The following is a 25,079-nucleotide window of genomic DNA, read 5'->3' as shown; positions in this document are numbered from 1 at the left end:
GGATGAGCCTGGCAGCAGTATTCATGATGAACTGGAGGGGTGATAGCCTCTGTAAAAGGTAAGCCAATGAGGAGGGAGTTGCAGTAGTCGCAGACTACTTATTGCAGACATAGGGCAGATGGAACATACTGCAGCCAAAGATACAATGAAGCTGTTCAACAAATTTCGACCCTCCACTACCTCCTATTTTGTTTTATAATGTCACACAGGCTGAGTACTATGGCGACTACTGGTGTATGTTCACATACTCTTTACTGTTAGTACTATATAAAACTTTTCATTAGATCTAGGATTAACCACAGATTTGGTCCTTTGTTTACTTATCTCTTACTACTTTTGGTATGTTACTTGATGCACACATACGCCTTCCAGACCTGTGCTCCACAATAAGTGGGGACCCTACTTGAGACGTCCGTTTTTGTATTTTGAGCAACTTCATGTCTGTTTGAGATTTTGCACTTAATTTGTACTACCAGATTGTATTCTTCCCTTCATTGTAAACAATTGTTCATTTATACCAGGGGTCTCCAAACTTTCTAAACAAAGGGTCAGTTTACTGACTTTCAGACCTTAGGGGGGCCGGACTGTGGCCATTGGGAGTAGAAATTGTCCTACGTCATTGGGAGTAAACAATGCATCTTTGGAATTAGGGAGGAAGAGCCCTATTCTTGGTGTAAAGTGGAGAAATAGTGCTCCATCACTGGTGTCAGTGGGACGAATAGTGCCCCATGGTTTGTTTCAGTGAGAGGAGTAATGACTGTTGATGTCAGTAGCAAGAATTATGCCCCCTTGTTTGTGCCAGTGGGAGGAATAGTGTCTTGTATCAGTGGGAGAAAGTGCCCCAAGGGCCGGATTAGGGAAAGCAAAGGGTCGCATCCGGCCCCTGGGCCATAGTTTGTAGACCACTAAATTAAGACATATGTAAAATGGTCTCATTGCAAATGTTCGTTTTCTAAAAATAAAAACACAATTTAGTAAAACAAACCCCCCCCCCCCCAAAAAAAAAAAACAAACTTGTTTTCACGTACAAATGCAGGAGACAGTGGAAATGTGCCTACAGGTGTGAATACACCAATGTCCATGGAAACCCTCTGAACTACAGAACAAACATGAAACTACAGACAGTTACTGCCTCACAGTAGATGTGTGCAGCCATTTCCCCATTTTTTCCCTCTGTGGCGCTTGAATTTCGGCAGTGCTTTGCCTCTGAGGTACATAACACAGCTGGTATTGACATGGCCTGCTCCTTTAACAGGTTTAAAAATAAAACATTTGTGGGTAATAGAGAATGTTTATGACTTTTGTCCAAGGTGGTTGAGTAAGTGACATGGACCTCAGAGCAACTGCCTGCAGTCCAATAAAAAAAAACAAAAAAACAAAAAAAAAAAAAAAACCAGACACAAATTACATGTTACCATTTTTTTTTTATTTTTCTCCTTTCCCTGCCTGGCACTATAAAAAAAGTCTCAAAAGGAAAAAAAAAAAAAAACAAAACAAAAAACAAAAAAAACAAACAAAAAAGGAACAGTCTAAAACACAAGATGCCCAGCTTGTATCTTCCAGCACTATGCAGGAATCTGAGCTAGAATAAAACTAAAGAAAAGGCTGTTTTGTGAGGTGCAGCCGACTCTCTCCGGGAAACAAGCTTCTCCCATAGAAAGATACCTGCAAAGATAAAAACACGCAAAAAAAAGAAAAAGAAAAGGAAAACAGCAGGATGTTTAGCAGACATCACTTCCCTCCCACAGCAGAAAACACACTAGGCTGGGAACCATTCATAATACACATTCTTTGATTAACAGGTATCCTGCACATAAACAGTCAGCACACCCCCAGAATACCCCAGGACAAGTCATACACTCACACTAATTAGTACAACCTCCTATTACCCCCAACATACAGAAACCATCAGGAGCCTGGCCTACCACACCCATCTTGAAACATTGAAGGATGAACATGGGGCATGTGAGCACAAGAGAAAAGAATGGGTCACATGGGACCCTGTTTTAATAAACTCTTAAAATTCATTTCCAGTCTTCTTTTTTTTTCTTTTTTTTGTGTTTTTGCCTCTCAGGTCTTCCTAACGTTATATGTTTAGTAAGGTGAATACCATGATGTCACACGAGCCCGACCCCTGAAAAAGACAAGCCTAGTGTAAGCAGACAAAGTTGTGATAATGACAAATATCCCAACACCCACCAACTGGATCCCCAATGCTTCCTGTGCTGATCAGCCCCCAGACCTGTACACGCGTCCTCTGGGTCTTGAAGGATAGCCGCTGTAGAATCTGGAACGGGAGCTGTACGATGATGCTCTAGCTCTGTATCTTGCACGTGGAAAGCCTCTGTCTGTTGTGCTAATGCCGGGTCTGTTTGTCCTTTTGGGAACCACCTGTCAAAAAAAAAAAAAAAAAAAACATTAAAAAGGATGAAATGGCAATTTAAAACTGATAGATACTGGAGAGCTACTTCCTTTTTATCTCTGGGATTTTAATGTTTGAATTTCTTTGCTTGAATTGTTGGGCTGGCACATGAGTTGCAATACAAGGTAGTTTTATTGAAAAGATAGGAGTTAGAACAAAAAGGCTGATGTACACAAAGCCAGCAAAGATCTCACCAATGAAGTTCCCTGTATACACAAATCCAAAAAATGGCTCAACCTAGACTTCCCCCCTAGAAGTAAACTTTTGGGTCAACTAAATACTTTGTCATATTTTATAAAGTGAGGTCGCTAATCTCTTTGTAGTTCAGCTATCACTCCCACTGTTCCTGACCTGACCGTTTTATGAAGCAACAGCTTTCTCATCATATCAATGCCAATAAAAGGGCCAAACACAAACAATAAGCTGATGCTCAAAATTCCCTGTATAAAAGAGGATTTCCACTATTCCATTGATGGTGGAAATTCCCTTACATTATAGATGTGAAAAATATAAGGACCTCCAATATTCATTAAGCTGAGAGGTCAAGACTACAACTTTTTTTGCCAAGGTGAAAAAAAAAAAAAAAAAAAAAAAAAAAAAGCCGCATATGCTGGCAAAACAGACTGCCTGACAATCTCAACACAATAAATGTGGCCAAATCAAAACAGATTTGAAAATCTCATTCAGAAAATAGCTGTGGATACACAGTTACTGCGTTTAAACTATATGGACTGCTTGCTTTAAATTTCTGATGAATACCTAGACAAAAACCAAATCCAAAAAGGCAAGCAGAGGTAAAAAGACAAATAGAACCCCCAACACAGGTTTTAAAGACCTTGAACTATAAAAAGTGGTACCGTATTTTCCGGCGTATAGGACGACTTTTTGACTCTTGAAAATCTACTCAAAAGTCGGGGGTCGTCTTATATGCCGGTATACATCAGGGCGGCACTTTATGGGGCCGGCGCAGTGCCGCCCCCCCCTTCCGACGGAAGGGACACCAAGTACAGGGGTGGGCAGAGGGCTGCTGTCTCTTACCTGGCTCCAACGACGATCCATCCAGGAAGCGCTGCTGATTCAGTCACTCCAGCCACTCCCGCCGCACGGCTCCGCCTCCTCACCGGTGATTGGCCGCCAGAACTGTAGCTCAGGAAAGGCACACAGGCGGCCAATCATGGGCGAGGAGGCGGAGCCGAGCGGACCCGTAAAAATCAAGTGAGGGAGCAGCCGGTAAGTGTGCAGTGCAGAGGTGCTGCTGCAACCACATATGCTGGCTGCAGCAGCACTATACTGGAACAGGGGTCAGCAAGTGTCATTGGGAGGAATAGTGTCCCATCATTGGTGTCACTGACACCACTGACGGGGCACTATTCCTCTCACTGACTCGGCGCTATTCCTCCCACGTACACCAATGGTGTGATGCTATCGATTCCTCACACACTGACACTAATGATGAGGCACCATCATTGGTGTCAATGGGAGGAATCGTGCCCCATCATTGGTGTCAGTGGGAGGAATCGTGCCCCATCATTGGAATACCATACCATATTGAAATCAAATCTGATGTTTTTTAATTTTTATTTGGTATGCGTTGGAAGAGGGGTAGTCTTATACGGCGAGTATAGCCCATACCCTATATTTTAACAGGAAAAGTAGGGGGTCGTCTTATACGCCGGAAAATACGGTAATCTAAGTATTATATTAGAACTATTCAAACTAGTCATAAAAGCGGAAGGTGATTCTCTCTGTAGAACACTAAGGCATGACAGATGGTGCTATGCTGCTGTCCAGCTATGTGCACAGGGCAACCCAGAAGCAGAGGATCTTGCCCAGCCATTTAACCCAGAAGCAGAGGATCTTGCCCAGCCATTTAACCCAGAAGCAGAGGATCTTGCCCAGCCATTTAACCCATGCATAGAGCTACTCCAACGTCAACCACTGCATAACTAAGGAAATGTATATCCATTTAACAGTGCATGTCTTAGATGAAGGCCAAATGCAAACCCTGACCGTTAATACTGTGTTTCTGCCAAGTGAAGCAAAAAAAAAAAAAAAAAAAGCTAACTGCCAGAACAACCTCTTTATGCTCTTCCACTCAGTCCAGTACAGTTGGCTAAGATCTTCCCACTGAACTCAAAGGTAGTTCACATCTTTACGCATTTTCCCTTTAGCTCCCTCACTACACCTAGCTAACAAGTGGGAAGCCTCACTTTCACTGTGAGCTGCTAGTAATACGTAGTCATTTCAGAGCTTACCGAGCTTCAAAAGAGGGCAAATTGTGCCTGCTTTGCTGGTGCCTCTGTGACTGAAGTTGCCGGTGTATTTGCCGTGTCGTGAGGTTCAGTATCAAAAAGGTTATGACAGCATACAGGTGAAACTAAAATAATTAGAATATCGTGCAAAAGTTCATTTTTTTCAGTAATGAAACTTAAAAAGGTGAAATATAGGAGATAGACTCATTACATGCAAAGCAAGATAGTTCAAGCTCAGTACTTTGTTTGGCCCCTTTTGCAGCAATTACTGCCTCAATGCGGCGTGGAATGGAAGCCATCAGCCTGTGGCACTGCTGAGGTGTTATGGAAGACCAGGATGCTTCAATAGCGGCCTTCAGGCTCTTCTGCATTGTTCGGTCTCATGTCTCATCTTTCTCTTGGCAATGCCCCATAGATTCTCTATGGGGTTCTGGTCAGGCGAGTTTGCTGGCCAATCAAGCACAGTAATCCCACAGTCACCGAACCAGGTTTTGGTGCTTTTGGCAGTGTGGGCAGGTGCCAAGTCCTGCTGGAAAATGAAGTCAGCATCCCCATAAATCTCATCTGCAGAAGGAAGCATGAAGTGCTCCAAAATCTCCTGGTAGACTGCTGCGTTGACCCTGGACTTAATGAAGCACAGTGGACCAACACCAGCAGATGACATGGCTCCCCAAATCAACACAGACTGTGGAAACTTCACACTGGACTTCAAGCATCTTGCAGTGTGTGCCTCTCCATTCTTCCTCCATACTCTGGGTCCTTGGTTTCCAAATGAGATGTAAAAGTTGCTCTCATCAGAAAAGAGGACTTTGGACCACTGAGCAACAGACCAGGTCTGTTTTTCTTTAGCCCAGGTAAGACGCTTCTGACGCTGTTTGTTGTTCAGGAGCGGCTTGGCAAAAAGAATACGACATTCGCCTGTGTGGTGGCTCTTGATGCACTGACTCCAGCCTCAGTCCACTCCTTGTGAAAGTCCCCAACACTTTTGAATAGCCTTTTCCTGACGATCCGCTCCGGTCATCCCTGCTGCTTGGGCACATTTTTCTTCCACACTTTTCCCTTCCACATAACTTTCTATTAATGTGCTTTGATACAGCACTTTGGGAACATCCAACTTCTTTTGCAATTACCTTTCGAGGCTTTCCCTCCTTATGGAGGGTGTCAATGATGGTTTTCTGCACAACTGTCAGGTCAGCAGTCTTTCCCATGATTGTGATTCCTACTGAACCAGACTGAGAGACCATTTAAAGGCTCAGGAACCCTTTGCAGGTGTTATGGCTTAATTAGCTGATTAGAGTGGGACACTTTGAGCCTAGAATATTGCACCTTTTCACAATATTCTCATTTTCTGAGATTGTAGATTTGGAGTTTTCATGAGCTGCAAGCCATAATCATCACAATTTATGACAAATCATGGCTTGAACTATCTTGCTTTGCAAGTACCGTATATACTCGAGTATAAGCCGAGTTTTTCAGCACATTTTTTGTGCTGAAAAACGGCCCCCTTGGCTTATACTCGAGACAACGTCTGCAGGGGGCTGCTGTCTCTTACCTGGCTCCGGTCCCACGACGATCCGGTCCAGGAAGCGCGGCTGCTCCTTCATTCAGTTCGTCCACTGGATGTTCGCGCGGCTGCTCGGCTCCGCCTTCTCACCGGCGAGGAGGCAGAGCTGAGCGGCCCCGCGAAAATCGAGTGAAGGAGATGCAGGAAAGTGTGCCGTGCTTAGGTGCTGCTGCAAACACATATGCTGGCTGCAGCAGCACCATACTGGAACAGGGGTCAGCAAGTGTCAGTGGGAGGAATAGTGCCCCATCATTGGTGTCACTGACACCAACGGTGGGGCGCTATTCCTCCCACTGACACCAACGGTGGGGCGCTATTCCTCCCACTGACACCAACGGTGGGGCGCTATTCCTCCCACTGACACCAACGGTGGGGCGCTATTCCTCCCACTGACACCAACGGTGGGGCGCTATTCCTCCCACTGACACCAACGGTGGGGCGCTATTCCTCCCACTGACACCAACGGTGGGGCGCTATTCCTCCCACTGACACCAACGGTGGGGCGCTATTCCTCCCACTGACACCAACGATGGGGCGCTATTCCTCCCACTGACACCAATGATGGGGCGCTATTCCTGCCACTGACACCAATGATGGGGCACTATTCCTCCCACTGACACCAATGATGGGGCACTATTCCTCCCACTGACACCAATGATGAGGCACGATTCTTCCCACTGACACCAATGATGAGGCACGATTCCTCCCACTGACACCAATGATGGGGCACGATTCCTCCCACTGACACCAATGATGAGGCACGATTCTTCCCACTGACACCAATGATGAGGCACGATTCTTCCCACTGGTGTTCCCACCCTCGGCTTATACTCGAGTCAATAGTTTTTCCCAGTTTTTTGTGGTAAAATTAGGTACCTCGGCTTATATTCGGGTCGGCTTATACTCGAGTATATACGGTAATGAGTCTCATATATTGGTTTCACCTTTTAAGTTGCATTACTGAAATAAATGAACTTTTGCACGATATTCTAACTTTGAGTTTCACCTGTAAACAATTTAAAGGGAACATTGTCTGTTACCTGAAGTACCAAGCATTTCCTTCAGCTCTGTGCTGGAGTGGCAGGGGAGGTGAATGAAAAGCATACGCTGGGGAAGGCGATTAAAGCAAATCCACGGCTTGGCTCTTAATGGGCAGAAATATGTAGAAAATAAAAATATTCTGCCAAATTCAAGAGGGGAAAAAAAAAAAAAAAAAAAAAAAAAAAAATCACTAAAGTTTGTTTAAAATATTCTGATTCTGGAAAAAGCAAAATGAGGATCAGCTCAATGTCAAACAAAGAATGAGTGCCGGCTACTAGGTAGTTTGGACTGCCATTTTAATCATGGGATCTGTACCGATACAGATAATTACTCATGACTGTAAGGAGATCTTTATCCAAATTAACACTATTACCAACATCTCTATAACCTGTATTAACACCTAAAAACCGCTGTACTCACAAAACGTTGCCGCCAATAAGGATATAGTACACGCTGTGTATATATTACTATTTAAAAAAAACATACAAAATTTTTTAAAAGCAATATTCTAGGATGTGGATCATATGCCATATTCATTTTCTAATAGCATAGCAAAAAAAAAAAAAAAAACACAACACACTACCATTAGCTATGTGTGGAATAAAGTACAACTCAGTTTTTTCAAATCCAGCAGGGCACCTTACCTTTATCTGTCGGCCTCTGAACAGAGACTCGTCAAGGGCCATTGATGTCCGGACAGATTCTTTATCAGAAAATTCAATGTAGGCAAACCTGCAAATACAGAACAGTCAAAATTGCAGGCCTGACTTAATATCCTCTCACTGCGTGCCCAAACATGCAGAGAATGTATGAAACTGCTAAAACCAGGGAAAAAAAAAAACCCACCAGTACAAAATGATACATGATCAATAAAATTCAATGTCAATGTAGAAATACCGCATAACAGAAAAGTTACATTACATACAAGATCTCTAAACCTTGCCAAAGGAATGCTACACAACCTCTAAGCCATTAACCACTTGAAATGGTCATCAAATAATAGGCCATCAGTACATCAGGATTGATCGAAAATACATACCGAGACACACAGTTTGTAGACGCCTTAATTTTCACACAGACTAAATATACACGGATTTGGGTTATTTTATCAAAGAAATATAACCAAATCCATTCTTAAATTTATGAAGATTTTATGCAAAATGTTATAAGAAAAACCATGTTTTTTAAAAAAATGTGATATTTAATTTATACAGCAAAAAATGAAAAACCCAGTGGGTAGAAGTGTTGCATGACTGAAATTGCCAGGTACATACAGTGCTGAATAGCAAAAAATGCCCTGGTCACGAAGGGGGTAGAGTGGTTAAACACAGCTGGCTGAAATGTAGAGACTCAAATATTGGTCAAGGAGTACTTTGCTGAGGCAAAGAACAGTCTGAAACTTCACCAGCAGAATCACATCCCTAAATGGTTTACTGCAAGGACTTGACTAGGACTTGCTGTAGGCAAAGGATAACCCAAGTCCAGCAGGGACTGCACAACATGCTGTAAGGATTCTGATAGATATTTTACAAGCTTCTTTCAAAATCCTGAACCTCAAGATGGCTTGGAATCAAACAAATATTTTTCACACAGTAGCATAAACAGGATCCTTAGCTTACTAGTAAAATCCGCAAGTTCCACTTCAATCCAGCACTGTGCCCATCTGCAGTGGCACCGGTCTGTGCTCCTTCCTCTTCTTACAGGACACAGAACAGCGAGCGCCAGTGGCTCCTGTTGTTGCAGTTCAAATCCTGTAAGGAGGGAACAGGGCAGGGCTGAGCCACGCTGTGCATGTATGGAAGCACACAGCATGGCTCAGGATCACGCACACACGTGTGCCACCATAAGAAGCAGCTTTCTACGGTGGTACATGCAGAAGAGGTGGAGCCGAAAGCGCCAGTGGGGGACCACAGAAGAGGCGGGGGGGGGGGGGGGGGGGGGGTGGGTCACACTGTGCAACACCATTGCACAGAGCAGGCAAGTAGAATGTTTATTAAAAAAAATCTGTCGGATGCATCCAGCTATAGTGGAGAGGAAGGAAGGAGACCTTTCCAGGAATCTTCAAGAAGCACAAAAGTAAATTTTCAGTACAAACAAGAGTTGAGCGTAAACCCACATGGCATGTACCACATCCAGACAGCGGAGAGAAAGATGTCATAGCAGGACCTAAGGAATGACAATATCCTGATTAAAGTGACATTTATTTTTAACTCAAAAGTTTCTATTACACTCAACCTCATCCAAAACTACAAATGCTTAGTTTCCTGTTTGGGACTAGTCCTGTTCACTCTCCATGGTCCCACTAAGAACGTAGCTACCCATCTAGGATTAGGGACTAGGGATAAGGGAACGTGTAATGTGTATAGAGCAGTGAACATGGCCTCAACTAACGTGCGCTGGAGAAAAGGAGGTCAGATTGAGAACCCAAGGGGATCTTGAAGAATGAACTGGAGGAGAGATGTGAGCTACTTTCTTGAACGCCTTAACCAGAAAATGAAACAGAATGGTCAAAGTGGAGATTTGTACCTTAAAGTAAAGCTCTACCCAATAGGGGAAGTTCTGCTTAATGACTGTTCCCCACCTTTGGGGAGCAGGTACCCAAAATTGACAGGTACCCACTTCTGCTGCAATCGCATAGACGATTGGAAGCAGAAGCTGTTGTCCCCTCTTCTGTTCTAAAACTCCTGCCTGTCGGTGGTTTTTGAAATTTGGTCCTTTACTACCACTCAAATATTGGACCTTATTTACCCAAATGAGGATTTTGTAACAAACTGCATTCTAATAGCATAAATAAATTAATTTACAACCAAAAATGTTACTGCAACTATATCTTCAATAAAAACAAAGATCCCGTAATAGTATGAATTGTAGCTGAAATATAACAAGCAATGCATAATGTCCAATTTAGTGGACAGATGAATAATTGTAATTTACACCCAAGATAAAATCAATACTAGTACAATATAATTACATTGTTTCTTTAGGTGTTAATTGATAATACTTTTTTTTTTTACCTCAGAGGGTCTGCTCCGATAGGATTGGCAAGATATTCCTAAACTGGACAGCCTGTCAGCCATCTTGGTTTTCACAAATTTTTGTTGCATTTACAATGGCTAACTAGTGGGTGGCTGAATATGGGAAGGCTCATTAGCGTCCAATGTACAGGGTGATATGCAACTGCACAATCAGAGCCCTTGCATATAGAAGAAAACCGCTTTTAAATAGATATCCATTGTAGTGGTCACTATGCTTGAAAGGGTTTAAGGAGAAGTATAGATGAAGCTTTTTTTGGCTATATTTCTCCAATGGATAACAGGAGTGCAGTTCGTTCTGCACTCCTTTGACCAGTTTTCAGCCCACTGTCAGGTGATGTCACAGACCCGTTCCAGGCTCTAAAGGATCCCAACCATTCAGTCAACTGAGAGCCTAAGCCAGCTCCTCCCACCACCTCCACAGCCCAGGATAAGATACATTCCACAGAGTAGCACTCAACCAAAAGTAGGTTCTCCAGGTGCAATGGTAACTTTACAAGTCGTCAACTTCTTAGACTTCAAGAGGGCTATGTAATCTGACGGCCTCCTCTCCCCGGGCTGTGGTTTCAACAGCCATACTGTTAAAGCTGTCCAAGAAGCAAGATGAATACAGGCCTTTGGAACAAGACATCTGGATTAACTGAAAGTATCCAATGACCAAGCCCACTACATTGAGGTGGTGTTCAGGACTTCTCCCCAGCCTGAAAGGATGGTATTTATTCATTCTGGGAAATGTCCACAACTGGAGAAAAAGACTTCCCTAACTAGGGCCATACAAAAATATACAACATGAGGGACAGTGTCCTTGCATTTCATAAGTATCAGGTGGTCCAAGTTTGTCCCATGTGACCAGAATGTAAAGTTGCAAGTGTCTGAAGTAAAACTGGACTTTGGCACTGCTTCTGTGGAGGCTACAATTAGACACTCATGTCTGCACAAGCTCAGGTTTTCCTTTGAGACTAAACAGAGAAAGCTTTTGGACAAAATTCACGTCCAGTGTCAGATCCAAGTACTCCAACCTGTAACAATTCCAGCAACAATTTGTCCCTTGGATGTTGGCTGACAGACAAGGAGATCATACAGGTATATCACAATGTGGACCCCCCGAAAATAGAACAGATCCAAAACTGGGGCAAGCATCCATGGGGCAGTGGACAAGCCACAGGGAAAGGGGACAAACAGGTAATGCTGACTGTTGGGCATATTGTGTTGATGAGGTGCAACTATGGGAACATGCAGATAGGCATCCTGGATGTCTATTGAAGCCAGAAAATCCTCCAGAAGGAGGCAGGTAATGACCAATCTGGCATTTTCCATGCAAAACTTGAGCATGTAAAACCAGCATTGACCCCCTGGCTGAAAATCCTTTCAACAGTCAAAGCAGATCTACCTGCCATGATGGAAGGGGGAAAAGTTGGGGAGGATGAACTGGGAAGTGGGTGGAGTACAAAACTCATTTTATGTCCTTGTAACCACTTTGCTCCTAGGCCCTAGAGACATTATGGAACCAGAGAGGCAACAGATGACTGTCCTCCACCGTTAAAAAGTGGGGCTACCCCCTTCACTACTAAGAGGCCCAGGTTTTAGTGTTGACTGGTTTGAAAAGCAATGCCATCTTGCAAAAGTAGGTTTCTGACTTAAACTTAGCATTGGAAGATTGGGAAGGACAATAGGAAGCCTTCCTAATGTCAGAAGACTACAGGTAGAAATGCCTTTCTGGGAGAGGGCATACCCTTACCTCCTGTAATCCCAGCTGTCCTTATCCAAGGAAGTGTTCACCTCAAAAAAAAGAGTAAATGCTCAAGGAAGTTTTTGCAGGGGAACTTAGCTGGATCCAGAGGGCAATGGACAACAAACTGACAGACATCTGTGGGTTGCAAGCCAGGGTCCACCAGGGAGAAGATGGCCTTTATAAGGGGGACCTGAAACCACTTAGGATTATTAAACTGGATTATCCTCGACAGGGGCTAGGAGGGTCTTTTAAAAAGGTAGGAAATGACCAGTTCTAAAACAGAAAATGCCCACTTCTGGAGGAAAAAGTTCCTCGCTGGGATATTGTGGGGCAAAACTTTGGGGGGGAGGGGGAGAAGAGTTTTCTTCAGGTGGGGCCAGTCTATATTTAGGACCGACTCAACAATCATGCAACTGGAAAAGTCTTAGGTGGTATAGAGAATTTTAGGGACTCCGTACTAGACAACTTCAGGGCGAACAAATGCATGCCGCTCTAAAGCTACATAAGAGCATACATCAGCAAAGTGACAGTACATAAGTTTTGTAGAGGTTTCCTCAGAAGGTGTATCATCATGATCAGAATCCTCAGTGAGATTCCAGTCCACTGAAGGTAGTTGCATATAACCCAATCATGATTTAATGCAGCCTGTATTCTGTACAACCAGGAAAAATAAAGTAAGAAGCAGCACAGGAAGCAATGTTCCTTCTAGACCTAAAAACACAATACGCAATTAACTGATTGCAGCAATATGCAATGCATGCAAGATGATGATCTTATTCTCTGACCTATACATCTTATGTGTTCACCAGAAAACAGACCTAAACTTTGTAGGACCAGCAACGATTGACAGGTGTAAAACAAAATTCAACATGGCAGCCAGCACATACAATATCTTCAAAACAAACATTGATGTAGAACCATGATACGGCCAGCACAAAGCACTTACCCCTTAGGATGACCTGTGTACTTGTCACAAAGAATGGTTACCCTGTTCACAGATCCACAACCATGGAAATGGGCCTCTAATTCTTCTGCTGTTGCTCCATAATCAACCTGCACATAAGAGTTTTAAAACATGAAAGTATGCTGAACTCTTGGGCACCCTTCATTGTGAATCATTTAAGGCTCCATGAAAGCATATCCAAACTATGAAATGCATTTATTCCATCAATTAAGCACACATTAGCACAATCCTTGAGTCCATAGCAATCAACCTGCAGCTACCTTTATTGTACTACAATATAAAATGAAATGCTGACAGACAACTCTGAATGTTAGCGATTGCTAGGCATATTTGCTGGCACTAACACACAAGATCAGTACATTGGCACATGAAAAACATACCACAATATTTCACTTGTCAATACCTAGAAGGCAAACAGGACTGATAATACAGTATTCTGTCTATACAGACAGCCTATTGTTTGTGTTCCTTGATGGCAAAAATCATCAACTAGACAGGCAAAGTATGTTAACTTTTAGTTGCATTAACTTTCTCTTAAAAAATGCAAATTGCAAATATTGCTTCAGTGTGAAATTCTTTGCAAGACATCGGCTTTTAACTGAATCTTATTTTTATTGAGGAGGGCAAGAAAATTATATAGACGCCCCATGAAACTCAAGTTATCACCAGCCTAAAGCCAATTTGTATAACAGCCGGTGTAAAAATCAGCACTTTTTTCAGTCAAAATTACTCAAAAAGTAAAGAATTTATTGAAAACAATGCAAAAAAAAAAAAAAAAATTCATTAAAAAGCAAACTACATATGCTGAAATTTGTGAGCATACAGCCTTTAAAATAAACTTACATTTCCAACATATATTGATCGAGCATCAGCTTCCATTTTCTCCTCTATAGACATAATAACAGGACCAGCTGCAAAACAAAAATACCACAAAAAAAATGGTAAATTTTCATTCACATGTACAATTAAAAAAACCAAACTCAAAGTGGGCAATTCATTTCCAGTATTAAATTATTTTTTTTTCCCAATAAAGCCCCTCAACCGTCAACTACTGCCATATGTAATTCTATCAGTACAGGGAGCAAGCAGTACAAGTAAAGTGCAGAGCACCATCAAATTCATGGTCTAAACCAGCCTTCCTCAAGCAGGCTTCCATGGTACCCTATGGTTTTACCAGAGGCTGCTTGGTGCTCCTTGAGAAATAGGAAATTCCTGCTGTAAGGGGGGTTATTCCAAATTACCACAAATGCAAAGAGCATTATTTCCAGTGACCATCATGCTGATACACTGACATGTAGATATATTAGTAGGAGTTCCCAAGCCTGGGAAGTTATTTCAAGGGTTTCTCCATGTTAAGTTTAACACTAAACCTTCCAACATATAGCTGATCAGCACCAGGAGGGATAAAAAGCAACAAAACAATTACTTTCCAGCTCTCTTTGGTTTCAAATGATAAGTTCAGCTTGGTGACATGTTACACCTGTATTTAGGGTTCAACACGTTGCTTCCCCAAATGGGGGGGGGGGGGGTTCCTCTCCCCCACAGCAGCCATCACATTTTAAGATCCTATCAAAGTATTTTCAGTAATGAAATTGGTAAAGATTGCAACTCGGGAATTCGCAAAATAGCACTCAATTCACTGACCAATAGTATAGAAGGCAAGGTAAAGGTTAGATTCTTACCGTTGCCTGGAGGAGGGCTCATGTTCATTTGTTTCTCTACTTCATTCTGCATCTCCTTTAATTTCTCTGCTTCCTCTTCCATTTCTCGAACACGAGCTTTAATGGCTTCAAGTTCCTGCATGACATATCAAGCAAAACAGTAATTGGATCCATCTTTTCACGACCAAAGCAGGTATGTCACATCTTATAGGGGTAAAAATGCTAATTTATCACAAAAATCTCTTCTAATTTCTATGGATACAAAGCAAACTGACGCAACTACACCATGATCAAAAATGCCTGCTACCAAAGACTAATATTGGTTTGGTAACTAAACATAGTAAGTCTAAGTACAATGTCATAGGGCCTTGTTATAGCTCTTCAGGTCTATACATTCTACTGTGATGCATACGCTGCAATTACATTTACTGTGCATGTGGCTTGCTGCCATACTGCAGCCATTTTGAATCGACCCAACATGGGGAAATAAATAAAAAAAAAGTCACTCATTCACCACAGCTCACCCCGTGCATTGTCATTCAAGAAGTGCAGTGCTGAAGTGCACGGTGTGAATGAAGCCCTAATAAGAGCACTGCATAGTCAGCCTATCAGGTACTCTTAATAAAGCCTTGACTAGTTACAGTGTGGTAATGAACACGTTATGACCAGTACTCAAAGTAAATAGCAGCTAAGCTACTTGACTATCCTACAGAAATGAAAGCTCTAGGATCAGTCTGATAGAGCTGCTACATGTGGCATAACCACAGATCCTCTGTTCAGCTTAAAAGACATAGGCACTGCAGCTAGCATTCTGACCATTGCATCAATGTTGTGGCAAGCTGCTGACCTGAAGACACATGACGGTGTTCAACTATGGCAGACTTCACTGGCTGCAAGCAGGGTAAACTACCATGTAGTGAAGGAAAGGAATTCTCTACAAATGTTGGCAACAGCAGCATCCAGATTTTGGTCCTCACCTGTTGACTTCAGCTATGCGGTCAGTAGTGAGGCAGTACTAGGGCTCCAATATAGAGGGGAACTTGTGCATGCTCACTCCTGAGCCCCGAGCACAGTCCCCCCTCCACACTGGCTGACAACAGCAACAAAATGAATTAAGGCAAAAAAAAAAAACCTTCAGAACAGGGCTCAACAAATCCCAGGCACCTTGGTGACTAGAAATGGTGTTCTGGCACCTGGGCTTTTATCAGCCTATTCACTGTTGGCACCAGGCATGTGATTCTGCAGTTGGGGGGGAAAGCCGTCTCACTGGCTCCCTTACAAACCGATCACCAGGTCCTGGCCATGAATCATTGGCCGATCATCAGTGAACAGGAGAGAGACCTGTGTTGTAAACAGATCTCTCCACTGACAGCAGAGAAGTGCCGGTTTTTGTCTCCTTGCAAAACAGGGACAAAAACCAGCACATGCTTTAGAAAAACATTACACAATGAAGTTACAATACACTCCCTTTGCACACAGTTAACTCCTTCATACCCAATGTAATTAGTACAGTGAGTGCATTTTACTATCACTGACCACTGTATTAGTGTCACTGGTGATGTCAGTGTCAGCCAATGTCAGAATGCCCACCATACTATCACAGTCCTGCTGTAAGTCGCTGACTGCTGCCATTACTAGTATTGAAAAAAATATTCCAGTATATATACTGTGATTTGTAAACACAAACCAATATACACTTGTAGGGATTTATTTTTTTTTTTTAAACCAAAAACATGTAGCAGAATACATTTATCCTACAATTTATGAAGACATTTTATTTTTATGGGATAGGTTTTATAACAACGTAAAAAAAAAAAAAGTTTGATATATTTTTGGACTTTTTTTCTGTTATAGTGCAAAAAAAATAAAAACATTAGTGATCAAATACCACCAAGTGAAAGCTCTATTTATGTGAAAAAAAAGTGATCTAAATTTCATTTCTGTACAGTGTTGTGCAATTGTCAAACTAGCACAGCACTGTATATCAACTCACAAAATGGCCTGGTCATTAAGGGGGAACAATCTTCTGGAGGCCAAGTGGTTAACCTCTAAAAACTAAAGTTTTCTTTTTCTTCACATACCGTCACCTCTGTATTCTCCACCCCTTCCCCCAGTAGATCCGCTGCTCATGTGCAAAAAGTTCTTGCACACTCCTCTTTCCTTTGGCGTTCGTCAATCTGGATACTAACTTAAAAAACTAGTTCCTAACTTGTAATTGGCTCCTAGATTCAAAGCAAATTTGTCAAGCCCTGCTTTAGAACCACTTTCATTAGTGGCATCTACTGAGGGCTAATATACACAGGTTTTTTGTTTTTTTTTATAGCTCTAAGGGTATATTCACACCTGCAAATGCATCAGAAACAAAATGGAATGCAAGAACCCTAGTGGGGATTCCGGGCAATTAGCGGTGGGAGGCAGTCAGCAGTCTGCGACCAGTGCTGATGGCTCACATGCGACTGCTGCATGAGTGAGTAGATGCGGAAGCTGGCAGCCTGATTGCTCTCAATAGAGCTGACTCCCACAGTTAATCACTGGGAACCAGTGCTTGGGTTCTCACATGTAATCTGTCAGATGCATTCAAATGTATGAATGCACCCCAATAGCCAACGTATTGCAAACACATGGTGAATTCATCTTGAAACATCTGTGTACACTAACCTTTACTGCACTATTTTACATACTGTGTATGTATTCTAAAGCAATACTAAACCTCCACAGCTGGCCTTTGAAAACGTTAAGGGCGCATTCACACTGCCTTTTTGAGCACCACATTAACATGCGTGGTCTTAAGACAGTATTCATTCTAAATGGCTTGAGCATGGACAAGCAGCATTTTTGATGATGCAGTGCATCACAGTGAAGGGTGTTACCGTGCATTGTGGCATACTCCAACACTTGTGCATTGGAAGCCGTTTCCTTAGCGAGGGCTCATTACCACAACACACTGCATGTGATTAACCGCTTTACCGCCGCCCTATAGCAGAAATACTGCTACAGGGCAGCACAGGTGCACAAAAACACATAAAATATATATATATATATATATATATATATATATATACACACACACACACACACACACACACACACACACACGATTTAGCATGTTCGGGTAGGGCGCGTCGCCATTCGCGGCCTCAGCTGTCAATCACCGGGTCCCGGCCCATAGCACAGCCATGCAAAGCAGTGTGCTTACAGCACAAACACAGCACACTTAGTAAAATGGCACACAGTTAACCCTTTGATCGCCCACATGTTAACCCCTTCCTGCCCAGTACCATTAGTACAGTGTCAGTGCTTTTTATTAGCACTGATCACTGTATTGGTGTCACTGACACCAAGCCTGTTCCCCCCCAGTGTCAGAATGCCCGCCACAGTCCCGCTATAAGTTGCTGATTGCTGCCCTTACTAGAAAAAATTAAAAAAATAAGCCCAGTATATATGCCGCCATTTGTAAACTCTAGCTTTCACGAAAACCAATTTACATGTAGCAGTATACATTTTGGCCTAAATTTATGACAGAATTTGACGGCCGGGTGGGACACTCGCCATTGTGACTGGGCGTCATATTACGTCCAGTCAAAACAAGCCGCTCGCGGGGCGATCTGTCACCAGCTGTGTCCACGGAACACAGCCGATGACATATCACTACACCGGCCGTTGGCAGTGTCATGTGACCAATCACAGCAGATCACATGTCAATTGTATACAATGGATGGCTTCCTGTCATGCCATCCATTGTATACAATCATGTTAGCTGTGACTGGTCAAGGCAGTCACATGATACAGACAGGGCCAACCACAGCCCATCTGTATCATGTGATCAGCTTTGCCCAATTACAGCTAATCACAAGATTGAATGAATCAGTTTCAGTCAGTAACAATGATTGCAAATATCAATTATATACATTGGTATTAGCAATCGTGTTAAAAAAAAAAAATCCTGATCACTTGCCCAGAGTAGTTCAATGTTACTATGGTAACATTGTATTGCTTTGGTCATAGTGTGCTGAAAAAGAGCAAAAAAAAAAATTCAATTATTTTCACCAAAGAAATTTAGCAGAATACATTTTGACCTAAATTTATGAAGAAATTTTATTTGCAAAATTTTATAACAGAAACAAAGAAAAGTGCGTTTTTTTCCAAAAGTTTCAGGCGTTTGTTTTATTTAGCAAAAAATGAAAAACATAGTGGTGACTAAATACCAAAAGAAAGCTCTATTAGTGTGAAAAATATGATAAAAATGTCATATGGGTACAGTGTTGCATGACTGCACAATTGTCAAAGCGCGACAGCGCTGAAAGCTGAAAATTGGCCTGAGCAGGAAGGGGGTATAAGTGCCCGGTATTGAAGTGGTCAAGCTGAACGTAGTCTTTAAAACGTTAACCACTACAAAAAGGAAAAAAACTCACTCTACAGCAAAACATTAGCAGCTCATGTGGTGCCACGGTGCTCTGCTTAGATACAACATTCTGCTTACATAGTATTAAGCTCAAATTGCTTGTTATGAAGCATGATAAAGTAAATATGGTGGAATTTACTAAAACCAGACTAGACAGAACCTACAGCAAACGTACATAGTAACTAGTGGTGCACTGAAACTGAAAATTCAGGATGTACCTGGCCAAAAAAAACTGACACTGACAGTTTTTAAAATGTAATTAATGTGGCTAGAATTTTGATATTGAAGTCTACGGGGCACAATTTCGCACCAAAGTCTAAGCGGCACAAAATGCCATTATCAGCACTTTTTTTTCCCTACTGGCAAAATGCATAACCCTAGTTTTGGCTGGTAATTTTCAGCAGTCAATATATCAGTGCATCCCCAATAGCTACCAATCAGCTTGTCCAGTTAAAGTAGAATTCATATCTAACATTGTTTAAAAATGCTTCCTCCCCATCCTGCTACCTATGTTGCCTAACCTATGTAAAAATAAGATGAACACTGCACAAAAAAATGAAAGGAACACGTTTTAATCAGAGTACAGCATCAAGCCAAAAACTCCGGAGATATTGATCTGGTCAGTTAAGTAGCAGAGGTTGTTATTCAGTTTCAGCTACTTTGGTGGTAATGAAATTAACAACAGGTGCACTAGATGGGCAACAATGAGACGACCCGCAAAACAGGAATTTTTTTTTTCTTTACAGGTGAAGGTCACTGACATATTTTTCCCTACTCATCTTTTCTGACTGTTTTTCACTAGTTTTGCATTTGGCTAGGGTCAGTGGGACTACTGGTAGCATGAGGTGATACCTGGACCCTACAGAGGTTGCACAGGCAGTCCAACTCCTCCAGGATGGCCCATCAACACATGCCATTGCCAGAAGGTTTGCTGTGTCTCCCAGCACAGTCAAGAGCATGGAAGAGATTCCAGGAGACAGGCAGTTACTCTAGGAGAGCTGGACAGGGCCGTAGAAGTTCCTTAACCCATCAGTAGGACCGGTATCTGTTCCTTTGTGCAAGGAGGAACAGGATGAGCACTGCCAGAGACCTACAAAATGACCTCCAGCAGGCCACTGGTGTGATGTCTGTCCAAACAATCAAACAGATTGAGGGTGGTCCGAGGGTCCGTCGTCCTCTAGTGAGCCCTGTGTTCCCTGCCGGCACCATAGAGCTCGACTGGCACTTGCCACTGAACACCAGAATTGGCAGGTCCACCACTGGCACCCTGTGCTTTTCACAGATGAGAGCAGGTTCACCCTGAGCACGTGACAGACGTGAAAGGGTCTGGGGAAGTTGTGGAGAATGTTCTGCTGCCTGTAATATCGGTCAGCATGACTGTTTTGGTGATGGTCTGGGGAGGCATATCCATGGAGGGACGCACAGACCTCTACAGGCTAGACCAGGGATCTCCAAACTATGGCCCTCCAGCTGTTGGAAGTACTATAAGTCCCATCATGCCTCTGGGAGTCTTGCCTGTGGCTGTCAGTCTTGCAAGGCCTCATGGGACTTGCAGTTCAACACTTGGAGGGCCATAGTTTGGAGACCCCTAGGCCAGACAATGGCACCCTACCATTAGTTATTGATTCCTCCCAGTGCACGACAATGCCCGGTCTCCTGTGGCGAGGGTATGTAGGCAGTTACTGGAGGATGAAGGAATTGATACCATTGAATGGCCCCGACACTCGCCTGACCTAAATTCAATAGAACCCCTCTGGGATATCATGTTTCGGTCCATCTGACACCGCCAGGTTGCAGCTCAAACTGTTCAGGAATTCAGTGATTCCCTGGTCCAGATCTGAGAGGAAATACCCCAGGACACCATCTATCATCTCATTAGGAGCATGCCCCGACATTGTCAGACATGCATACAAGTACGTGGGGGCCATACAAACTAAACAGTACCATTTTGAGTTACTGCAATGAAATTTCAGCAAAATGGACTAGCCTGCTGCATCATTTTTTCACTTTGATTTTCTGGGTGTCTTCGAAGTCAGTCCTCTGTAGGTTGATGATTTTCATTTCCATCAAACAATGGGCCATCCTTACATTCCTAACACATCACCCAGTCCATATCAGTATAGATATCCAGCATATTTTTCCCCATTGACATCTGATGCGTTTTCAAAGTGTCTTTTTTTTGAACAGTGTATATACTGACCTATTTTCAGCCTGCGATCGCAGTGGAAGTGGTAGCAGGTAGCTGTTAATTCAAGTATCCCTCCGCTGGCTATAGCCGGCAGCAGCAATCATACAAAAAAAAAAAAAAAAAAAAAAAAAAAGGGGGGGGGGCAGGCTGGTTATACTGAAGTCGATCAGTAGACTGACATTAATACAACCAGCCTGCCCATAAATTAACTGAAATTTGGTTGATTCCTGCAGAATTTGTCAAATTTCAGTCTATGGCCAGCTTACAACAGCTGCACCAAATTTCACAAGTTCCCACTTCAGTTCACAAATACTATTGTTTCAGTTCAGTAAATGAAATCACGTGATTGAAAGATGATTACGATCATGTATTCTAATTATAGATCAAAATCCACTACCTAGGGTGTGGCACAATGATTGAATGAGTTGTCGACTATAGATGGATTATTCCTATTGTAGGTGGGCAATGGGAAAAGAAATGGATCATTTATTGAAGGGTGTATGGCCGCCATTCGTAAATTCTCCTATAAGGCCTCATGCACCTGGGCGTATGAACTTATGCGGTTTTGCAAAAAAAAAAAAAAAAAAATGCCTCTCAATGTTGAGTCTTAAACAGGGTTTATGTGTGCATTTATATGTGTTTATAGGGGTATGAGTGAAAGTCATTCTACTGGCTAAAATGACAACTTATTCTAGCCAATAAAATAAGTTTGTGTGTGTAAATTATGCTCATATGGAACCTAAGGGATTAATTCTGCACATTGTGTGAAAAGGCTGTTTGATCCTGTCTTCTCTGATCATCTCATTTTGCTGTTCCCAATCCATCTGCCATAGTAGAGAGCAGCAGTGACAAGTCTGCACAAGCTCAGTTTGGTGTGTATTGCTAGAGGTTTTTTTGTTCTTGGGAGAGTGCATGTGATCAGCACAGGACCAATCAGTCCCAGATTGAGGGTCAGGGATCCTGCAGCCTCATAGGACAGTCAGGGGAGAAGGAAAACTCCTAACACATTAACCAGTGCTCAGCCACAGTCATAAGAATACTATATATTGCCGATGAGAACATTTAACAGTTTATATTTACTAAAATAATTGTATTAACATGTTCTGAGGAAGACCGGACATAGTGAATGCAGGGTCCTGGGTTAAGTAACACTTTAAAGTGCCCCCCCCATGCATGTGGGTACTGCACGCATACATAAATGGTGATTGCAAGGCATGCAGATTATCACCATGAATATCAAAGTTAAAGCAATAATTCTGCACACTTGTACAATTTTCTTAATCAATTTCCTTTAGTTTGACCTTCAACTGTGAAGTGCAAGGGCTTGTCTGATTGCATACAAACTAAAAGTGTTTAGATTTGACCTCATATTGTAGGATTTTGGAAAATCTGAAGGAAAATTGTACAAGAACAACGTAACGTATAGCCAGCCTAACGCAGCGTCATAGGTTATAGAACTTTCTTTACTTTCACTGTAGGTGGAAATAAAATCACTCAATTGCCAAATCCCTCCTGCAGTGCTATTGTGCTTGCCTAGCAGGAAGCCTTCCCCAGCAGAACACAATGATCACTGCTAGCAGCTAAATCCACCGGCATTAAACTCATGCACAATATCCAACAGGTTGGTTGTACTGATGTCGAACACAGGATTGATTTCCATACAATCAGCCTTCCCATAGATAATCTCGGCTGGACCTGTTGAAACAACCAAGATGTGATCCATCTATGGTAAACTTAAATTGGTAATTTGGAAAGACTTAAAGCATCACCCCTGGAAGTGTTACTAAACCCAGGACCCTGCATTCACTCTATGTGGTCTCCCACAGTACACACAACATGGACATGTAATTAGTTTAGTAAATGTTAAAGCTTGCAGGAGGAGTTTTCTTTCTGCTCTAGGAGGATGCATAACCCTTGACCCTCTGTCTGAACAGTGCTGATTGGCCCTGTGATGATCACATGCATTCTCCCAAGAAAAAAAAAAAAAACTCTCCAGCAATACACAGCAACCCAAGCATGTGCAGAGTGACAGGAGATAAGAGGGGGACACTGGAAGAAGGGGAGGAACAGAGAAGAAAGGATCAGCCTTTTTATACAATGCAGAGGGTTAACCCCTTAGGTTCCAGTGAGTAACAAGCATGCTGTACTGCATATACAGACTGTTGTGGGTTTAGTAACGCTTTAATGTGCTGTATTGGGTCACCATGCCATGGGCATGCGCAATTTTAAAGCGTAACGTGCTACCTGTTGACTTGGTGGAACATCTTTTGTTACCAAAAAATTGGATATAACGTGTGTGCACTAAAATGCATTAAAGTATTTTGCGTTTGATAAACTGCTGCGCAAATACCACGCATCCTTAAAGGAAAACAAAAGAACCAGCCAGGCGCCCGTAGCGGAGGCATTCTTCTGCCATGTGCATGAGGCCCAAGACATGGCCATCTGATGAGCCTAAAGCAGTAATCGTGGGCACACCTGATCAGGTGTGATCTGGATGCCTCCCATTACTATTCACTGTGAGGCCTCCTACACACTCCATGCGGTGCAGAGCCTGTGGTCCGGGCCTCACAAGCCAGTCCAGAATACAGCGCATTGATCTGATGGCTGGAGGTGTGAGCACATTATGAGGCCTAGCTATGTTCAGGAGCGATCATAGATCATGGCTCCCCTGGAGCCTCCTCCCCCTCACATCCTGCCCCCCGTAGGCTCCCCTCACATCCTGCCCCCACCACTCAACTCTCACCGGGTCCTCGATGGCGGGATCTCCGCTCAGTTCCCCGGGCTCTTCCTCCTCGAGCTCTTCTTCTTCCAGTTCTTCCAGCCCCCCGGCTCCTCCGCTCCCAGTGCTTCCTCGTCCTCCCGACCTCCTTCCCGTGGCCACTCTCCCTCCTATCCTCCGGTTTCTTCTGCCCGGGCCCAGCAACTCCAGATCGAGTTCCAGCCCTCCGCGGCCCATAGGCTCGTCCTCCCCGGGATCCTGGCCTGCACCTGCCGAGCCAGACCCGCCACGAAGCCCGTTCTCGTAGTCTGCCCCACGCAGTGCCGCTGCCGAGGACACCGCCGCCATCTTGAGAAGAGATAAGAGCCTCCAGCCGCAGAGCTAACCCTTGTAACCGAGCTAAACCTGGGATTGGCTGTCGGTGCGATCGATCACCTAAACACTAGCTGCCCATTGGCCTCGCCGTAGTTTATTGTTTCCTCAGGCGCCACTAAGAAATCCCGCCCATCCGGTTTGGTAGGATAGGCTGTTTGATGGACATGCGCAGTACCAGCACAGCGTCTTACTGTGTGTGGGATGGAGAGTGGACTTCCCCTTGGGAAGGGTGGGGGCTTGTCAGGGTGAAAACCAGGAAGAGGGAATCCGCCATTGCTGATTTGTTTTAAAAGAGGGAGTGCAGTGGTTTCTTTATGCTCCTTTAGAAATCAATATTTCAAGCGGTAGTAAACCGCATCCAGAAAAAAACACTGTAAGGTGAAGGCATAATGTGCTAGTATACATTGCATTGTAGAACATTTTGAAGGATTTACCTCGAAACGAAGCCCTCCAATGGAGCGCTGTCACAGCTCCCCGGGCTTCCATCTTCACCTGGTCTTCCTTCCCGGTTCACAAGGTCTGAGTGGTCGAGCCGCGATGATGTCACTCCAGCGCCATGGCACAGTGCTCTGAAGGAATGGCATGGGTATGTCGTTCCTTCAGAGCGCATCTAGGCTAGGTTCACACCTATGCAGGTTGCATTTGAGCCGTTTCTGCATTGCGTTTTTGCACTGGTGTTTTTGATGCAGGTTGGGGTTGTGTTTCTTGGTGCTAGGCAAATTTAAAA

The 25,079-nt window shown here is 43.3% G+C and overlaps 1 protein-coding gene across 1 annotated transcript; it reads right to left on the bottom strand.

The window, feature by feature from the left end:
• Positions 1 to 1,404: 1,404 nt before the first annotated feature.
• PABPN1 (poly(A) binding protein nuclear 1) lies at positions 1,405 to 24,369 on the bottom strand. Its single transcript, XM_089678154.1, has 7 exons — positions 24,002 to 24,369; positions 14,690 to 14,804; positions 13,851 to 13,918; positions 12,990 to 13,096; positions 7,924 to 8,011; positions 2,243 to 2,391; positions 1,405 to 2,134 (listed from the first exon to the last, which is right to left on the bottom strand). The coding sequence occupies exons 1-7, from the start codon at positions 24,323 to 24,325 to the stop codon at positions 2,095 to 2,097; spliced, it is 891 nt and encodes a 296-aa protein (XP_089534280.1). The 5' UTR covers positions 24,326 to 24,369; the 3' UTR covers positions 1,405 to 2,094.
• Positions 24,370 to 25,079: the final 710 nt, after the last annotated feature.

The sequence above is a fragment of the Staurois parvus genome, unplaced genomic scaffold, assembly GCF_062004578.1.
Source record: "Staurois parvus isolate SC_StPar_1 unplaced genomic scaffold, SC_StPar_1.0 ptg000199l, whole genome shotgun sequence".
Classification (NCBI taxonomy): Eukaryota; Metazoa; Chordata; class Amphibia; order Anura; family Ranidae; genus Staurois; species Staurois parvus.
Note: the sequence above shows the minus strand (reverse complement) of the source record. Positions and strands in the feature narration are given on the sequence as shown.